Source organism: Ochotona curzoniae, unplaced genomic scaffold (assembly GCF_017591425.1).
Source record: "Ochotona curzoniae isolate NIBS_2020 unplaced genomic scaffold, NIBS_Ocur_1.0 scaffold_4506, whole genome shotgun sequence".
Classification (NCBI taxonomy): Eukaryota; Metazoa; Chordata; class Mammalia; order Lagomorpha; family Ochotonidae; genus Ochotona; species Ochotona curzoniae.
In genome coordinates this window covers 52,663,123-52,683,782 of record NW_024467119.1, presented here as the reverse complement: position 1 = coordinate 52,683,782, position 20,660 = coordinate 52,663,123, and the positions used below count along the sequence as shown (strand labels likewise).

Here is a 20,660-nt window from a genome sequence, read left to right as displayed (position 1 = left end):
TTCAATACAGCAGTCACAGGCATCTCAAACAAAATGAGATCACACAACTTTTCTGCATAAAATACTACACTGACCTCATGTCATTTTTAAATTGTTCTCTAATACTCTGTGTGGTTGGGTTTCCCCATTACTTCTCTGAAACATGGTCCTGTCTTGCTTGAAATAACAGGGGAAAGAGTGTTCCAAGAAGAGGCAAAACGCAGTGGCCAAGGATAATCTCAGCAGAAAGCACAGTACAAATGATTCCAAAAAGGTTATAGAATGTGGAATTTCAAACAAAAACTATAATTTTTTTTTCTTAGGAGCAAGTTCAAGACACTTTCAGAAGTGATGATACCAAACATTAGTTCACCCCTAAATAGCTGAGGGCCGTAAGAATCTAACCATGTCATTATTAGTAACTGAAGACAGATAAGTACCCTTGAAAGATGCTTTCAGAAAAAAAACAAAGTGGGAATCAAATAAAGACTGTAAGGCAGATGCTAATGATTCAAACTCTCCTCATCTTTGATTGATAAAAGGAATGTGTAGCACTGCTGCCCTGATGAAGATGCCCCGGCTATTTTTCTGCTAGTATTTTTCCTAACTTTATTGAAATACTCTCATACTAAGCAGATGCTACCTTATCATCAAAAGTTGAGAAGCACAGAGTCCAGCATCTTATTGTCCAGATAAATTCAACAGTTTCTTGTGGAGATCATCTCTGGTCTAAAGGTAGAGCTGGCAGAATATCATCCCGATCAATTGAAAGCCCCAGCACAACATCAACAACAATTTACAACATGCTTGGTATATGTTTGTAAAGAAAGAAACTGGACTTAATTTGGTCTGTAATACTAAACAAGGTGGAGGAATCCACCATGGGTGGAGGGCACAGAGAGGGGCTGGGGGAATCCCAGAGCCTATGAAACTGTGTCACATAATGCAACATAATTAATAATAATAATAATAATAATAAAGTTGAGAAACAAAGGAGCTGAGTATTCTAAATATCTCTGCCCATGACTTTTGCTCTTGACTGGTCCATGTTGGATTCTAATGGATCGCTACCATCTCTCGTTAGCCACAGCTTTAACTGTGCTTTCTATTCAGCATCCTGCTACTACAGCCACACTTCAGCTGGTATAATTCTTCAAAGAAATCTCTCAGCTCCTAAATCCCACTTGTCTCGAATTCTCAGTACCTTTGCTTTTGTTAGCAGCTGATTTGGGACAGCAGCTTTGGCACCCACCTTAGACATTTTAGTCCAAATTGTATAAGTAGGACCAACCTAGACATCTATCATGCCAGCTATTGCTACTTCTACTGCTCCCTCCTCAATGATGGCATGAACAATATGAATTCTTTTCTCACAAACTGATATGGATGGCATGCTTCTAAGGGTTCATCTTCAGTATTATTTTATCTCTCCTTATAACCACTTTTTAAATTTTTATAACTTTTAATTGGAAAGTCAGATTTATGGAGAGAAGGAGAGGACAGAAAGATCTTCTGTCTGCTGGTTCACTTCTTAAGTGGCCACAATGGCCAGAGCTGAGCCCATCCAAAGCCAGGAACTGGGAGCTTCTTCTAGGTCTCCCACACAGGTACAGGGTCCCACAGTTATGGGCACTTCTTGACTGCTTTCCCAGGTCACATGCAGGGAGCTGAATGGGAAGTGGAGCAGCCAGGACATGAACTGGTGCCCATATGGGATGCTGGCACATGCAAGGCGAGGACTTTAGCCATTGCATCATTGTGGTGAGCCGCAATAAGTAATTTCTTCCTGTTTTTCAATATTAGCTTTATTGATAAAGTAATATCTTTTTAAAAAATTTTACTTCTTTTTATTATTATCATTTTATGATACAATTCCATAGACCCTGGGATTTCCCTTTTCCCCTCCTTAGGTCCCTCGCCCCGCATTGAGTTCACCTATATCATTACTAACATATAGTTCTTCATACACAGTCATATGTCCATCATTGCGGGCATGGACAATGGCAGAGAGTCCAGCGCCCTATTGTCAAGATAGAGTAAACAGTTTCATTGCAAGTCCATTTTTTGTCTGGAAGTATCCTCACATCTGGATATGACAGTCTCCATTACACAGTTACTATACATCTCCCTTAATGAAAAGCCATAATACAAAATCAACAAGAGGAAGAAAAATAGAAATTTACAGTGCCATTATGTTAAATAGCATGCTGCTAGTAATAACTAATTTTAAAATGCTAGTTTCTTTGGCACATTTTTCTCCAACAAGCTTTCCCTAAACCACAAATTATTTCAACATTATTTCACTCTGACTTTGGCACAAATTAGATGCTTTGTTCTTGCTTCAATATGAATTTTGCAGAATTCATATTGCTTTGATATGGACTTTTTTCAAACTGATGTCTCATCGTCTTAGATAAGTATTTCTAAGTATTTCAAGCTGGATCCTTTTCAGGCATGTTCTAATACATATGTGCAAGATGATTTGGGTACAAAAAAATTAAATTCTTTTTTAAATTATGTGCTTCCCATGAACTTATTGAAGATCCTTTATAAATGAAAAGACGTGGTTAGACTGAATAGAGTTTCAAGATCACCCAGAACTGGACAAAACGAAGACCAGTGTTCAGGAACGGGCTGACTCACCTCTCTTAGAATTCAGGAATGATGTGCTGAAAACAGAAATGGGCTTCAAAATCACAGACTTTCCTAAGCAGCTGTCTTTTCACTTAGGAAGATCTCAACTTTGCTCACTTGAAAAATAGTAATGATTTTCTGAGCTGTTAGAGTATTACACATAAAAGTGTTGAGCATGGTTCTTAGCATAAGCTGGTACTCAAAAACACATTGACACAAGTATGCTCCCTTCTTTTATACAGAAGACACATTAAAATGCTTCTAAGTAGATGGGGAAATTCTTGCCTAAATATGTCGCACCAAGTCTGTACAATAAAGCAAGCTTTTGCCTAGTAAATGAGAACCCTTATTTGTGGAACCATCTATGACACAGTAGCGGGAGAGAGCCTCTCCATCTCTTTGGCATGCTGCGGAACCATATACAGAACAAACTGGTTTTTAAGTAAGTCTCTGCATCCCTTCTATTGCCAAGATTCAATGAAGTTCGAAGACCAGTGATTCTTTCCCTGGCAGTTCGTCCTGGTGTTTGGGGAGAGTAGAGAAGAAAATGCCATGTACATGATAAAAAAAACACGTGGTTGTATCACTGAATGATCTGTGTTGGTTCAGAAGGATCTTATGCTCATCTTAATTCTCTGTTATTTCTTATATTGCAACTCAAATTTGTAAATGGAGCCCAGAATTTCATTTTAGGCTGTGTACTGCAAATTCCTGAGCTAATACATACAAAAGATACTTTTCTTTGAGCACTTAGAGAATTGGTAGCAAGATATCTTAGAAGCACCTTCAGATGAGTGAACAGAGGGTAAGTTAGTTGCCTGGAGTATAAGGGAAGCAGGAATGTGGGAATGGGAAGCTGCAGGGAACAGGCTAGATTTTAAGCAATCATAAAATTCATTACCTTCTGCTATGACTTGCTTGCTACAGTGTTACATCGCCATCTACTGGCCAAGGACATGGATTCTTTCAAAAGTTTTTAATGCAGTTACTGCAATTCTGTGACTAGGCTGTCCCAGAATGGTTTGGCATTCCATATTCTGCAATTTGAAGTTATATTTAATAAATCCTTACTCAGTTAAAAACTTTATATTAGGGCCCAGCGCTGTGGCCTAGCAGCTAAAGTCCTTGCCTTGAATGTGCTGGGATCCCATGTGGGGGCTGGTTCTAATCCCGGGAGCAACACTTCCCATCCAGCTCCATGCCTGTGGCCTGGGAAAGCAGTTGAGCACGGCCCATAGCCTTGGGACCCTGCACCCACATGGGAGACCCAGAAGAGGATCTGGGTTCCTGGCTTCAGATTGGTGCAGCACCGGTCATTGCGTTCACTCAGGGAGTGAATCATCGGTCAGGGGATGTTTTTCTCTGTCTCTCCTCCTCTCTATATATATCTGACTTTGCAAAAAAAATAAACAAATCTTTAAAAAATGTATATTAAACAGAACTAACCCCAATACTCCTTTTTCTATCTCTGAAAACATACTCACTAAAGCTGCTTTCGTATATGGAAGCAAAATACTTTTAATAAAGTACTACTACTGGACACTTTCTATTCAATGATGGACACCATTGGTGGATATATTTAGGTCATTAAGAACTTTCTTAAATGGATCCAAACTCTCATATTCACCACAGGTCAGAATTAAAATGCCTAAAATAGCATCAATACCTTCAAAACCAGCTTTTCATCTAGCAGCAAGCAGTTACATTTTCTCTAAATGTGTACTAATGCTACACAAGATAATATGTAGCCATGACTTCAGAGTCAGATAGTGAACATCGGCTGCTGACTGTTAGAGGAGGCACTGGAGCACTGAACAGAAAACAATCAGCAGGACAGTGAAAGGATGGGAAGAGGAAGAGGGCACAGAGCCAACTTCCGGTCATGGGGCAGGAATAATGTTCCCGAGGGCTTCTCTAACACCTGCATCTATCCTCACTAAAAATCCCACTAGAATAAAGGGCTGAAGGAAGTCCTCCCTGCCATCTAATCTGAGACTGTTGGGAATAAGAGAAAACTTAGATATTCACGCAGCAGCCAATGGCAGCAATCACTGTGAAGGTGGAAGTGTATTAGAAATGTGAAGAAGCATGAGAAAATCCCCCCTTGGGCCTGAGGACAGTTTCAAGGTCACATGTCTACATTTCAGATGGTATAGCTGGTATTTCTGAAACAGTTCTGGCATACTCTTTGTAGTCACTAAAGACAATATCAGATTTAAAGCTACTTTTCTTATAAGTATAAAAAATGAGCCAGAATTATTTAAAAAAACAAACAGTAATGGGGGCCTGGCATGGTAGCCTAGTGGCTAAAGTCCTCACCAGAATCCATGCACCAGAATCCCATATAGGTGCCAGTTCTTCTCCTGCCTGTTCCATTTTCCATTTAGCTCCATGCTTGTGGACTGGGAAAGAAGTTGAAGAATGCTGCATCTGCATGGGACACCTGGAAGAAGCTCCTGGTTCCTGGCTTCAGATCAGCTCAGCTCCAGTCATTGCAGTTATTTGAGGAGTGAATCAGGAGACAGATCTTTGTGTCTCTGCTTCTTTCTGTAAATCTGACTTTCCAGTAAAAATTTAAAAAAAAATTTTTTTAAATCCAGTTATTCCATCTGTAATTTCAGAGATTTCAATATTCTTCCTAAAATTGGAAAAAAAAATAGCCCTTTACATGAGTATATGCTCAATGTTATTTTTTAGTTTCAACTAAAGTAACTTTTAGCATGATGATATTTAACAAGGACACTGAAGGCATAAATGCAATACTAAACTTTGTTCTTCCAATGGAAAGATGTCAGTGAGGCTACAGCTTACTTCACACTTGCACCCGAGATGGTCCCTGTGTTTCTGAGGCATGATGTGCTCGCCTGTTCCACACTGTGTTGATCTTGTTCACCTGTGTCCTCCAGCCTTTGCGCTCCATGAGGTCCAACATACAGCCTTGCATCCACACCCCCGCCCACTGCATCCCTCTAACACAGTTTGAGCGCCAATCATTGCATTTTAAATGAACTAACAACAAGCCTTGCAGCAAAAGTCAGCTTCCCCCCTCTTTTCCCTACCCCATTTCTTACACAAAGGAATCTGACTGAGGGAGTTATTCCTAGTTGCTCTTTGTAATCAGATAATCTTATTTGGAATCAGATAACCCAAGCTGTATCTAAAATGGCTGGCTGATTAGTCCAAGCGCAGTGAAAGCAGCAATAACTTTCTAATTATCTTTTGATACATAGTAACTGCACACACTGATGGGATAAGTGTGTGACATTCTAATATACATATGCAGTGTTTAATCACAATAACTGGCATTCCTATCACCTCACACAAATGTAATTTATTTCTTTTGTTAGTACTCAAAACTATCAGCTATACTAAAATAGTCCATTAACTGTTGTCCACCAGTTATTTGTGCTATAGAACATTAGACCACTAGAATTTATCCCTCATACTTCAACTGCATCCCTGTCCTCAAGAACCATCCCTCTCCATCACCCTCTCCCCACATCAACTCTGGTAATCAGGCTCCATTAATCAACTCTTCAGCTTCCACATATAGAAGCACTTCTAATTCTGTACCTTATTCCACTTAACATAATGTCCCCTAGATGCACTGACATTGCTATAAATTTCACATTTTCTCTGTTACTTATGGCTGCATAATCAACTTGAACAATAATTCTAACTAATTAAAACCAGGTTGAATATCTTTGTTGAGATTTGATTGTAATAGAAAAGGTTGTTAGCCAGGAGTGATGAGCAAAAAGTGAAACACACAGAGAGAAAAGCAGACATTAGAAACCACGATGAATTCCAGTAAAGGAAAACCAGAGAAAAGAAACAGCGTGATATACAGGTAATTAGATGTGGAAATATTGAATTTTTACAACTGACAGATAAAAATACAACTTGTTCTTGTTCTGGATCCAAGAAACTAAATGGAAAATGGAAACTATAGTTTCTTGGATCCAGAGTACCTAAGAGTCCATGCTATTTTATTAGATTATGAATGAGGCGCCTCCAGTGGGCCGAATGTGACAGGAGTGCAAGCGGTAACACTCTTTTTATCCCGATGGAGTTCTAACTCTTACAAGCTTAAAATCTAGACGTGGAACAAGTAAAAATACTGACATTTAACAAGTAAAAATAATTATTATAAATATTAGATAAAGGAGTAGTGTATGCTATCCTGAAGACAGAGAGCACCCAGAACTATATTTTTCTTGAATTTTCTTAAATTACTTATTAGACAAGCAATGTGACAGAGAGAAAGGGAGAGGCAGAAAGACCTTCCAACTGTTGGTTCTTTACCCAAATGCCCACAACATCCAAGACTGAGCCAGGCCAAAGCTGGATCCAGGTACTGCATCCAAGATTCCCCAGAAGTTCTCAGGGTGCTAAGCACCTCAGTCACCTGCTGGGGCTTTGCCAGGTGCATCAGTCCAGTGCTCAGATGGGAAGTGGAGTGGCTGGGATTTTAATCTGCACTCCAATATAAGACGCATATCATAGGTAGCAGCTTAATCCATTGCCCTAAAACATTGCCCCTGGACTATTTTTGTTAAGGTGCCTTTTCCAGAATTCTAAGGGGATTCATTTACATTTGAGAGTGACATATTCCTTATTTTCATCCCCAGCTGCACATGGAGAGACTATTTCCCAGAACCTCCAAAACCATCAAGATACACAAAGAAAAAAAATATATAAGACCTAAATAATTTCACTCACAAAATATACCACTAATCAAGACACAGTTAAATGAAGTTTGTACTACCACTACAAGTTAACAAATACATGCTGTTTTCAATGTGGCAAATTCCGAAGAGTTTTGTCATATTAATCCCAATGACGACTGTTTTTTAGTAAGAACTACCATTTCAAGGCATGGCAGTGTTAATGGTAGCAAAATAGAATAAAGTATAAATGAATAAGTCCAAAGCTTCTTCCCTGTTTGAAAAACTTGGGAGGCTACAAGCACGGTAAAAACTAGTTTCACCTTGTAAACAATTAATACTCTTAAACAGAAAGCAACAAAGTCCGTGTGCCAGACAAGAACAGATTTACATATAAGGTAGAGGGAAACAAGAGATGCTGAAAGAAGGCAAAAAACTATGGCAGCAAATACTTCACTGCCTTGAGTCTGAGAATATATGGCCTGTGAAGGCTCTGCAGACAAATTAAATGTAAACTTTTTACAACTGGTATGCTAGGAAAACTGAGAATGGAGAGATCAACGTGAATTTTCATGAGGGAAACTTTATGAAGTCTGCAGATGTGCAGGATTTAGATGTGTGGAGAATCTCTACAGTTTAATAAGAACGCGCATGTGACCCAGCGATCAAGATAAGCATTTATAACAACAAACATTCTGACTAGAGCAAAGGGTGTTTCCCAGCCTCAGGCTGCTGAATGCAATGGAGAGAGTCACACAGGGTAGAGTGGAAGACAGCTAAAGGCCAAGGTCAACATAAGAGTGCAGCTGCAACTGAAGTATAATGATACTCTCAGCACGCAGGCCTTAAGACACAAGGTGACAAAAAGCAATGGCTGAGATGACCTTAGAAGATGGGATAATCTTGCTCTCAGTCCACTAGGGCTCTGTTGAACAAGTACATAATTTGCGAGCAAGGATGGAAAGAGATGACCAAAGGCAGATACTTGTGTTTTCAGATAAAAGTTACCAAAACAATGCTCTACTGTTGAAGGGTCATTATAACACTGGTTGAACCTTTGGAATGGCCTTAAGGACCCTTTATTTTTCTGACGTCCAATATGTTGACAGCTGTCTGAAGCAATCCACATTACAACCTTAAAGCTTATGTACTACTGTAACAATTTGGAAGAATCCAATATGGGGGGAGGGCTTTTAGGAAGGGTTGGGGGAATCCCAAAGCCTATGAAACTGTCATAAAATGCAATTACAAAAAAAAAAAGCTTAATATATCATCCTAAAAACTTCAGATTTGTAACATCACCTTTACAATATGAAGCTGTCCTTAGTGTGGCTCCACTCCAACCCAATCAAATTAATTGTGCTGTTTTAGGAATGTTTTAGGAATGTCATAGTCATGGTGTGATAAGTCAGTCTGCACTACCAGGTGTTTTTCATTTCAGTGTAAGAAATTAAGGTTCGGGCCCAGAGCGATGGCACAGTGGTTAAGGTCCTCACCTTGCACGCCCAGGATCCCATATGGGCGCCAGTTCTATCCCGGCAGCCCCGCTTCCCATCCAGCTCCCTGCCTGTGGCCTGGGAAAGCGGTTGAGGATGGCCCAAAGCTTTGGGAACCTGCACCCATGTGGGAGACCCGGAAGAGGCTCCTGGCTTTGGATTGGCATAGCATCAGCCGTTGTGCTCACTTGGGGAGTGAATCATCGGATGGAAGATCTTCCTCTCTGTCTCTCCTCTCTGTACCTCTGCCTTTCCAATAAAAATTAAAAAAAAAAAAAGAAATTAAGGTTCAAGTGATTCATGTAGAGCTCTTACATGACCAACAGCTCCTCCAAATTCCAGTTCAGTGTTTTCTTTTAAATTGATAGCGTTTCCTTCAGGAACATACTCCACACCCATTTCTGTCTTGTGAATATTCAGCAGGATTTCCACTGGCATAAAGTCTTAAATGGATTGCCTCATGGACTCTATTTGCATAGCTGCTATTTGCATAATTACCTTCTCATTTGCATGATCCCCAACAGACCTGGTTTAAGGGTAGGTTTGCAACACTTCTGAACTCCTTCACTTTATGTGGGGCTATTTCTTTAATAATTTTTAACACTGCTTTTCACCAGAAAATAATTGTTCCTATCTTAACCAATGAGAAAAGTGCTTCTAAACTCAGTTAAGGCTAACCATCTGCTTGCCTTTCCTAAATTTGCAAAAGTTCACCATTGCTTCAGTCCAGGATCTTTCCTCCTCTATTAACAGCAGATAATCTGGGCTACAGCACACAAACTCCTCAATTAACTGCCCTCACTTCCAGAATCTACAGGACAAAGTGTGGAGATACTTTTCTCTGCAGGTGGTATGATGTCTCTCTATAACTGACTTGGAGGCAAGCTCAGGCAATGTTAACAGTGAGTTCATGAGGAATGCTGGTTGGGGATGACTTCTAGGCTTAATGACCTTTTTAATGGCAATTCACTCATTTGTTTCTCATGCTTCAATTCTGCAAAATAGAGTAATCACAGCTTCAAAGTCTTACGCAGATGTAAGGGCAGTTTATGTAAAAACAGCAGTTCACACCTGAAGAACCCCTTACAGGTACACGGTACACGTAGGGGCTTACATCTGCCGAACAATCCAGTTTTCACAATAACAACGGCAGAAACGTACTTGAGACGGGAGCACCTGATAAACCCCAGAACCTAGGGGTGGAGCACCTTTCTACAAGCATTGTAATCTGTGTGGGACTCACGCTCCACATCTTGGGGTTATTGTTAAACTCATGCCCACCAGAGAATTGCGAAGTTCTTCCGTTTTGCCCTCCAGCCCACTCGTGATGATGTGCACCTCGTGACAGCTGTCTCAAAGTGCTAGTGTCCACTGACGCTTGAACCACCAGAAGGGTCAAGCTGTCATTGACTCCCAAAAGGAATACAGACAGGGAAGGCAACCTGTGGCATCCCGGGGCGAAGTCCACCACGTGACAGAAACCGAACGCCAAGCTACATTCGCCTCGGGCGGCAGAGTAAGAGGTTTCCTGGCCGGGACACTGGAAGAACTGGCTCTAGGTCCGGGAAAATGGGCACTTCCGGGAGGAGGCCGCACACCTGCCTCGCGTCACGCCTGCAGGGCGGCCCGCGCCTGCGCACGGAGAGGGCGGGCCCAGCGCCCGCTTCCGGGGCGGGGAACGTCGGCTCTTAGGGCGGCGGACGCGGAAGTGCGGGCAGTGGGCCCTTGCAGGAGCAGCTGCAGGTGTCGGGATTCCTGCTCTTCTGCCGGAGCGAGATGGAAGAGCGCGCGGCGGCGGCCGACGGGCCGGACGGGCTTCGGGAGCGGCGAGGCTTGGGCGAGGCGGAGGGGCCGCAGCAGAACCACTGTGTGCGACCCCAGTCCGGGCCGAACGGGGTCCCGAAGCACTCGTATTGGTTGGATCTTTGGCTCTTCATCCTCATAGATGTGGTGTTGTTCATCTTCGTGTATCTTTTGCCCTGGTGAGTGTCCTTCGGAATGTAGAGTGGGAGAGGGCAGGAAACTGAGGGGTCGTTTGCCCCGAGGTTTTGGGGGGCGGGCAGGTGCAATTGGGGTGCAGTCTGCGGAGAGTTGGCGCGTGTCTGTCCAGAGCCTGGAGGGTGAGAATGAGGAGCGAAAACACCTGTCCTGGCAGCTCTGAGACAGTCCCCCACGCCAGCCTCCTTAGTTTTTGCCTTTTTGCAATGAAACCAGCTGAGTTAGGTTGCGTACACCGCCACGAAAGAACTGACCAAGTTATTTAACATCTTCAAGTTCTGTTTTGTTTGGTCCTCTGCCCTTGGGGACCAGTAGTGTCCGCGTCCCGGGCTGTAGTGATTGAATGAGAGGTTTTGCATATTGCCGAGCAGGAAGCGCCCAGCCCAAGCCATTGTCTTTGTGCCACTGTGATACCGCAGACCCTTGTGGGAATCCCAAAGGCAGCAGGATCGGAACTGGATTTTTTCAAGTGATCCTCATTATACCCGGAAACGTCAGCTGGATCCCACAGTCCTGGGACTGGGAGACTTCCCTTTTCATCCCATACCCACGCGTCGTGTTCAATCTCAGAATTCTGTGGGTTGCACTCGTGAACTCCAGGCGCTCCATGTTCACCCTGCAAACACTGTTCTAGCAGGGGATACAGGAAGGGAGCTGGGGTGGGGGTGGGGGGCGAGCAGGTGAGGCAGGTCTGATAAGGTGTGTAACCCAATGAGAAAGTTAACAGCTAACAGCTCGTCCTCTGAGCATCCTTGGGTCTTTGCCAGTAAGTTAATTTCCCTCAGGCATCAAGTCCAAGAGTTTTTGTGAACCCTGAACTAATTTATAGACAATGACTGCCTTCTTTCCCCACTCATATCTGAATTTTTGGTAAAAATGTATTTTACTTTGTAGCTTCATCATTGCTGATTTGTGGTGGCAAATCAGAAAGCAGAAGGTTGAATGGGGGAGAACGTTGGAAAGGCTCCAGTCGTGTTTAACTCTCCAACTCTCCCTCCCCCCACACACACTTTTTTCCGGTACTAGTGGAAACCTCAAGTGGCTTTGTTTTTTTGTTTTGTTTTTTTTTAAGATCTGAATTTTCAGTACTGGGTAGAAAATGGGAAACTGACATGAAGTAATCCAGACTTTTGGTTTTGTTTGTTTTGACTATTATCAGTGTTTGGGAATAGATAAATGACAAAAAAAGAATTGAGAAATTTACATTCAGTGTTCAAATGAAAAGAAATAAATGTTGCTGATAGATGTTTGTTTTTATAGACTGATTTGCTGGTACCAGAATTGAGAAGTTTGCTTGTGGACTCGGAAAATGACTACACACTTCTTGGATGAAGAAGACCAGATTATGCTGCAGCCAAATTTCACATCTCTAAAGGACTTTTTCATTTAACACTGTGTTCCATCATTTAGAACACTACATTACATGGATAATCTCACTTATTCATAGCTAAGTTCTTAAATTCTTTGATGTTTAATAACTTTTCAGATCTGATAGCTTTACATGGGCTGAATATATCAGTATTTCCTAGTAAAGGTTTAGTGTGTTCTTCAAGTAAAATATGGCAATATCTTTCCAGTCACACTTTAAGGGTTAAATAGGGTTTAATGTGATACAGGTAACATAATGAATAATAATGTGAGGTATGTACAAGTTCAAAGTAAATTATTGAGGGAGAAATTCTGAGAGAAGGAACAAAGTGTACTTTTATTGGCCTTAAATGCTTTTTAGATTAAGTTGGACTGTTACAGAATGTCATTGGTTGGCAGGTTAAGAGTCTTTAAAAGACAGTAGATAACAACTACAAATCTAGCCTACAGGCCCTTTTACCTGAATGCTTTCCTTTAATTCCTTTTATATTCTTAAGCTCCCTGAAATAAGTTTCTGTGTTTCAAATTTGCTTATCAGTCGCATTCACCTGTATTTGTGACCAAAATATAAATTTTGTGATGTTTGTAGCTTCCTTAGATACTTCAGGAAATCAGTGTATCTCTTCAGCCACCAGTTACATGAACCTTCATTTTTATTTACTTTTAACAGACACAGTAGTGGAGAATTTCCCACCCATTCCCATCGCTCATGGGACTAGGCTAGGAGAAGACTCGCCTGAGTCCTCCATGGGGGTGACAGGAGCCCGATTCCTTGAAGCAGGACTTCTGCCTCTGAAAAGCTGGGCTGGAGTCAGGACCCAGAGGTGGATATCAAATCCAGGCACTCAGAGGGGAGGCTGGCTTCTTAAGTGCTAACATGAACACCCCTTTTGTTGGTCTGAAGTCCATGTTACTTAGGAAGAATTGACAGTACAGGGGTAATCACTAATGTGGAATCAGAAAGGTCCCACTCAAAGCAGTTACCTTAAGTACTGCGAACTAGTCCTTGTAGCCCTCCAGGGTTTATAAACTTAATGTTACAAGTGGGCTCTTCGCATGGGAATTAGTGGCATTTGGTGTGTGTGAACTGTCTTTTGGGGCTTCCTTCCCCTTGTAAGTGGCCTAAGATCTGACAAGCTGTGTCCTCTACCTTTCAGTCTGAAGTTGATTTTGGAGGTTGTACTGCCCAATGATTGTGATGACTGTAAAATAAGCTTTCAGGGTAGTGTTGCATCTGAATAGGAGTAGTTAAAACACCTGGACATCCAGTTTATCACAGACTGTAAACTGTTTTTTGCACTGTCGGCCAAAATTTTGCCTAATAAATGTTTATTTTCATGGCTGGAATTGGTTTTATTATATCAGATTAGCTAGTGATGAGCTTGTGAGGGGATTAACTTCTCAAAGTTTACTCAGATTTTAATAATCTGTAACACTGTCCATTTGAGGCTAAAATCAGCCTGCTGCCACAAACGTTTTAATGACGATACAAACATCTTGTTGGTCCTGTTTGTTTTACGTGTGCACTCGATTGCGTTCAGGTATTTCCAGGTAGCTGAAGATACATTTCTCAATACATCCTAGAGAATATTTCTGGAAGAGATTACAAATTTGAACCAGAGTCAGAAAGAGCTCCCCTGTTTCTTCCCCTGGGATGTGTGATAGAATCCGAGGTTAGAGGAAGGGGGCACTATCTCAGCCTGAGACCAGCATCAGCGCCCCCGCCCTCCCACCCGGTTCTCCAGCCTGGAGGCTTGCACTGAAGCTGCACTACTGACTTCCCTGGGCCTCCTGCTTACGGAGAGCAGACATTCGGGTTCAGTCTGTGTGATCATCTCAACCAAATAGTAACTAAAATACTCTGACACAAAAATAATTTGAATTCTGTGCATAATTTGGCTATTAAGATATTTATTTCTGTTGGGAAGGCAGAATTTTAGGAAGAGAAGGCAAGATGAGCCTCTGTCTGCTGGTTTACTCCCCAAATGACAGCAACTGCTTTTGAAGCCAGGAACTTCCTCAAGGACCCCAACGTGGGTGCAGAGTCCCAAGGCTTTGGGGCTGTCGTTGGCTACTTTCCCAGGGCACAAATGGGGAGCTGGATGGGAAATGAAGCAGCCAGGACACAGAACCAGTCAGTGCCCATAGGGGTCCCTGGCACTTGGAAAGTAAGAATTTAGCCATTAAGTCAATGCACTGGGTCCCAGAGCCTTTTTATCCCCTCATAATATGCATTTGTTCATGAGCTGTAGATTCCTTATACATCCAACTGGTCCTGGTTGGAGAACTGTAATGCACTTAGCCCCTTAAGTGACGTAGGAAAACAGGCAGGGACCCCAAGCTGTGGTGGGTTGGTGCAGCCACCTGATGTAGGTTCTGCTCCCAGACAAGGTTCTCCAAGACCTGTGGGCCAACTTGTTAGGCAAGAAAACAACTGAAAAATCAATACTACTTGAATATGAAAATTACATGTAATCGGGACTTTAAGGTTGATAGTTTAATTGGAAAACAGAGATGCCTACTTTTTTACATATTACGGCCGCTTTCACATTACAAAAGCAGAATTGACTAATTAGATGGAATAGTTCTAAATTATTTGCTTTCTGTAACTTCAAGGGAAGCTTGCTCACTCCTTTAGAATTGTGATACAGACCTTGTTGGAATTTAACTTTGGAATTTCCGATATTAACAGTGAAATTCCAAGTTCTCGTGAATCTTAAATTGGCTCCTATTTCCCATAAAATGCATAATACACACGGAGGAAGGCGTACCACAGTTCATGAATGCAAAGAAAATACCAAGCATATTGACTTAAAATTCAGTTTATCTTAAAGATTTTTTGAACTGGAAGAAACTGATTTCACATGAAAATATAACATCTAAAAATAAGTATTTTAAGCTTTACAATTTTTTTTTTACTGTATTTTTTAAAGAGGTAAAAGCCTGTAACTAGAATGAAGACATCTATAAAAATAAATAGTACCCTACAAGTAAAAATTTTACATGTGAATTATCAGCAAGTATACGTGTAAAATCTATTTGGAGTGTTGAGTCACTATAAAAACGTGTTTGTTTAGTTTCATATGACTCAGGAGATTCCAACTGGAGAGTTCGTGAAGAGAGGCAAGACTGGAACTACCTGATGTTTACAGCTCAGATCGTGAGTTGAAGGACAATGTGCGAAACTGCTGCTTAAATGTTGGAAATAAAACATTTCCAACTGGACATCTTAACCATATAGAAGTTAAAGATTTACAAAGTCTTTGAAAGCTATCGACTACCTGAAGCCCATCTTTCTAGTATTTTACAGTTATTAAAAGCAGTGGTAAAAAAAGACATTTCAAATACAAATTCACAATATTTACATTATTTACAAATCCTTCATGTGAAAAGTTGTTAAAAAATAAGCTTTGAGAAAAGATAAAATTTTAGTTAGTATTCAAGTATTTCTAAATTAAGAGATTATAAAGGAATAATCACCAACCATTATAGTTAGAAAAAGCCAGTACAAACTTTTCTACAACTTTCAGAATATAAACTCTGAACAATATTTGAAAACAGTAAGCTTAAACATTTATAAGCAATTATTTTCTGTTTTGCAAAAAGTACTTATTTTAATCATCTATATTTTGGGATATTTTAATGCAACTTAATCTGTCAGGAGATAATCATTTGTTTGCTGAATTAAATTTATGAAGTCTATCCATTTAGGAATGTAAAGAAAACTTAATTCTGTGACTCAGCTTTTGGAGTGGACATTTTAAAACTATTCTAAACCACAGTGTACCAGCATAGTACAGAGAGAATGACAACAAATGAAATAAGGCAATTAAAGTAGCTTATGTTCACTGGTAAGGTTATCATAACAAAGAAAATTCCTTTTAATTTCAAAAGAAAACTCTCCCCATGAAATCAGCTAGAGTAAATTACTGTTTAAGGAAAAAGGGAATGATACTCAAATTAATTAACCATTCATTAAAATTAATTCTTCTATATGAAGGTGGAGATTTACCTGGAAACCTGGAAAACTTTCAGATTTAAACAATGTGGATGCCAGCCTTTAAGCAGGTGAAGTTTACAGTCAGAAAATATAAGCAGAGAGATATCCCCAATAATATGGCCCATGGTTAATTCCTAACACTGGTTATTAGCAGTCAAAAGTAGACCAAAACAAAATATAAAAACCTTTCACATTTCATGTAAAATTAGAAAAATGTATAACAAGATAAATACACTAAATGTTAAGTATTTTAACCTTTTAGCTTACACAGCTGAAGTAAATATATATAACAGCCAGAGGCCTAATTTATCCTAACTAGACTTTCTAAAAAATAAAAGTTCTAGGAGTTAAATTGAGTTCTGTCTGAGCGCCAAGGTTTAATTTAACATTTTTTCATTATTAAGGCATTCTTTTTGAAATGCTGTAAAATCCATGGGTCAGCTGTGTTTTTTTTAAAGACACTTAAAGGGATCACATCTAGTGGACTTTCACAGAAGTCAAAAACAAATGGGTGAAGCCATTTGTTACCCATTAAAAAGTGCGTCTTCATAAAGCAAACACTACTTGGACAAATCAAACTACCTCCCATTTTTTTTTTCAGTGAGCATGGTTAACTAATCTACATATATTAACCACTATATAACTTAATAATTAATGGCACTACTAGCCATGTAACAGTGGGGCAAAATTTAATGTTTGCTCAGCTACAGTTATGGAAAAGGAACTGTTAGATACCCTTCCTTTTTGGGGGGCATGCCAAAAAGGTTTCTGTGATATCCAAACTGATCATCATGAAATAACATAGATAAGTGACCAAAAGATGCCATGAGTTTTAATTTTATGTATCTTTAGGTTTGCTCAGTTTGATCCTATTATATTTTAATGGCCTGTGAGAAATATATGCTTTCCAATTTCATCATTATCTGTTACAGTGTAGAGTAGGTTTACATCTTTGCTCAGAAGAACAGTTTGAACCAAGACTAGTATGTAACACGGGTCCCAACCCTCTTTCACTCTCAGACAGTGAATTCTCATCGCAGAAGCCACTGATCCCTGGAAAGCAGAGCTTGGGCCTCTGATGATACTTCAATCTGTATGTGTCAGTCATACAGCTATCAACGGAAAAATACGTGGTTAATGACATTTTCTCATTTGGACATGTTGAACTGGGTTGGCAAAATCCATCAACAACTGTGCTTCTGTTTGCCTGAACGTCTTTAGTTGAGTTGCCCGAGTAGTTTGGTGTGTTGCCAACTTGTTCTTTCACTTGGAATGTTTCTTTACAGCTTCCGTCATTCATATATGTATTTACTTCCACCCTTGCTTCTGGAGCTGTACATAAATTGTGCTTAGGAAGACTAGAAGAATTAGCTTTAAGCATTTCTGCAAGTTTCACATCAGGTGTGGAGTCGTTTTTCTCTGACTGTGGCACACTGGTTACAGCATATTTCTTTGGTGGCAAAGGGGGTGGTAAGTTCTGGTAAAGTTTTGGCAACTGACAACCATCAGCTCTGCAGGTTGATTTAGTTACATGTTCCCTTGACAGAGAATTCTCAGAGTAACCTTGCTGCATCATACTCTGCTGATGGGTGGAAGGAGTGGTTTCTGGTTTTAACCCAGCAGTTCTTGTGTGTGATAACCACAATGAAGATGGTGATGGTATCTCATTGTTCATTTTCTTCCCAGAAGTGGAGTTACCATCACCAGGAAAAGGAACATCCGTTCTCTCAGAATTTTCTGGATGGAGCCACTCAGAAAACTTCGCATCCTCTGGTTTTTCCAGCTTCTGTCCGTCTGACTGGTGGAAGAGCTCTCGAACAGTATGATCCTTGAGTACTTGTGGATTGGATGAAGGAAGCAGCTTTCCACTGGGGTCAAGGATATGTGGCCTGAAGTAGGACATTAAAAAACACAGCTGAGACACCACAGACAAGTACTATCGTATAGCTTGATTTTCCCAGCATACAATTTGCATTATTTTTCTAACACGACCAATATGGGAGGTGTATATGTTGTAATCTGCTTACCAACCAAGCATTGTTATCACAACCATATTTCTAATCATTTAAAAAACTGATTCCAACTTACAAACACTGAAATAACATTTATTTATGATAAAATGTAACATAAAATGTAAGGAAAATGTTACAGGCAAATAGCTCAAGTCCTAAAATATTTCCTCACTGACATCCCAAGTGTAAAGGCAGTAGAGATAAAGGTTTTTAAATTGTTACTTAATAGTATAAGAACTGTGTGCTAATTTAAAAATAATTTTATCACAATGATCATTATTTAGGTAAGAGTTAATTTCTAAGGTGAAAATTAATAATACCACACTAGAAATTCTTTTTCTTTTGTGACTGTTTTAACCATGACATGAATTACAGCAGAATGGTTAAAAAGATTTGCAGGCTTGCCACCTATATACAATTATAATCAAATCTCAGTTCCAATGTTCTGTGTACAAGTTAGCATGTCCTTCTCTGTCCCACCCAGGACATGAATCATTCCTTTGTCTGCCATATCTGCTGTACCTGCTACTTAGCCACTAGTTACTTAGTAAATACTGTTATCAAATCACCTGTTACAGCATCACAGTGCATGCATTCATGTCGCCCTTATTTTACTTAATAATGGTCCCAAATCATAAGAGTAGTGATGCTTGCAATTTGGATAAGCCAAGAGAAGCCATGAAGTGCTGCCTTTAAAGGTGAAATTCTCAAAAGAAAGGAAATTCTTATCCTGAGGGTTGCTAAGATCCCCCAGGGGTGGGTAACACCCAGCCCACTGGCCTTAATTATTTTGTGTGGCCCTGACAAGGCAACCACAGGTGGGACTTACATTTCAATGAGTCTGCAGCACGTTAATGTTTAACCTGATAATTTTATATTGTGTGTGAATGACGATATACTTATCCACATTGGCCTCTATCCAATACACTGTAAAGGAAAAAGAAATTTGTGCTGGCTTTGCTTTCCCACCTCAAACAGCAAAAGTTATGCCCAGAATGTGTGATGGATACTTAGTTAAGATGGAAAAGGCATCATATGTGTGTATGTACTCACGGTGTATATGAAGTTCAGTGTTTTGGCAAGGCCTCCATTGGGAGGTAGAAAGCTATCTGCTGCAAATCAGGACTCCTGTATTACCTTCCCCATAGAACTACTGTGAAGAGTCAGAGTCAGGGATCCTACCTGGTACTCTGAAAGCCTCTATCCTTAGCTCAAAATCCTGGGAATGACTCCCAGCAAGTACATGGAAAAATGGAGTCAAAAGGTAAGTTTATTTTGGAACAAAAACATTTGAAACTTATAAACATGAGAGCTCCTCAGCAAGTTCACAGATAATTCACTTTATGGAAAAGCTATGCTTGAACTTGCAAGTTTTACACCAAAACAAACATCTTTTAAAGTACTCACTGTAGACCCATTGCTTTCAGAGTAGTAATATCCATTTAAATTCTTCTAATAAGAAATTCCTAGAACACAAGTGTTAAGGAACAAAGATTTTAAAATAACCATGTATCTGTGATTACCTTTTTATCAAATGACTTTTTATTTGTTGGTGTGATTCCGAGTTGAACTCAGGAGATTTACAACATGCTTCCAAGTTCTTGAGTTCTTTTCTAAAACCTGGGTGGATATGGAGTTGGGGAAGTGGAAGGAGGAAAAAGGAGGAAAACCAAAGTATTTAAATAATCTTGTAGAACCTACTCCGTATCTATTCATCTATACTTATAACATTTTCCATAAATTAAAAATGAATGCAATTAAAAATGAATGCAAGGCACAACCCAAAATGACACCTCTTCTTGAATCCATTATGCAAAATCCATGTTTCTGCTGACCATGATGTGAGGGTGTCAGAAATAACACAACAGTGCTTCTCATGCTTTACCGGCAAAATTTTCGGTTGGAAAAATCCTGCCTCAGAAAGTGGAAGACTTTGGATCTCTACTTAGGGATAAGTTATGGAACCTTCACAATCTCAGTTTCTTTATTTGGGTAATAGAATAATGGTAATCAATTTAACCGCACCACAAGAAACACCAACAGAAATTAAAGTGGACAGGAGGGTACTGAGACAGCAAACAAAACAAACAAACAAACAAAAACACTACTACTAACTACCATTTATTCACTGTACAGTCACTTTTATGATGTTGATACTGTTTTAATAGTTTTTAAATATTTATTTTATTTTCATTTGAAAGGCAGAATTCTTCCATCCACTGGTTCACTCTCCAAATGGCCACAGTGGTTGAAACTGGGCTAATCCAAAACCAAGAGCCAGGAGCTTCTTCCAGATCTCCCACAGGGTACAGGGCCCCAAAGCCATGGATCACCCTCTATTGCTCTCCCAGGCCACCAACAGGGAGCTGGATTGGAAGTAGAGTGGCTGGGACCTGAAGTAGCACCCAGTTGGGTCACCAGCAGCATAGTATAGAGGTTTAACCTACTATGCCACAGCAATCACTGTCATCTCCATTTTATTGAGGAAACAGGCTTAGAAAGTAGG

General features: G+C 40.2%; 2 protein-coding genes across 9 annotated transcripts in view; one reads left to right on the top strand and one right to left on the bottom strand.

Moving 5' to 3' along the window:
* The first annotated feature begins 10,491 nt into the window (after positions 1 to 10,491).
* CUNH4orf3 (chromosome unknown C4orf3 homolog) lies at positions 10,492 to 18,168 on the top strand. The gene is made up of 2 exons (XM_040967436.1): positions 10,492 to 10,758; positions 17,829 to 18,168. Coding segments are annotated over exons 1-2 (207 nt in total). The 5' UTR covers positions 10,492 to 10,552; the 3' UTR covers positions 17,830 to 18,168.
* USP53 (ubiquitin specific peptidase 53) overlaps positions 14,625 to 20,660 on the bottom strand; it is a 60,983-nt gene continuing 54,947 nt past the window's right edge. For 7 of the 8 annotated variants that reach the window (XM_040967428.1, XM_040967427.1, XM_040967430.1 and 4 more), the window contains 2 exons: positions 19,678 to 19,774; positions 14,625 to 18,031 (listed from right to left, as the gene is read on the bottom strand). In XM_040967428.1, coding sequence (XP_040823362.1) covers positions 17,062 to 18,031; positions 19,678 to 19,774 — 1,067 coding nt within the window. In that variant the 3' untranslated portion in view covers positions 14,625 to 17,061. The remainder of the gene's footprint in view (positions 18,032 to 19,677; positions 19,775 to 20,660) is intronic. The other variant, XM_040967435.1, reaches the window with a different exon arrangement.

Coding starts and splice junctions, on each gene's coding strand:
- CUNH4orf3 (XM_040967436.1), top strand. CDS start 10,553: ATGGAAGAGCGCGCGGCGGCGGCCGACGGGCCGGACGGGCTTCGGGAG.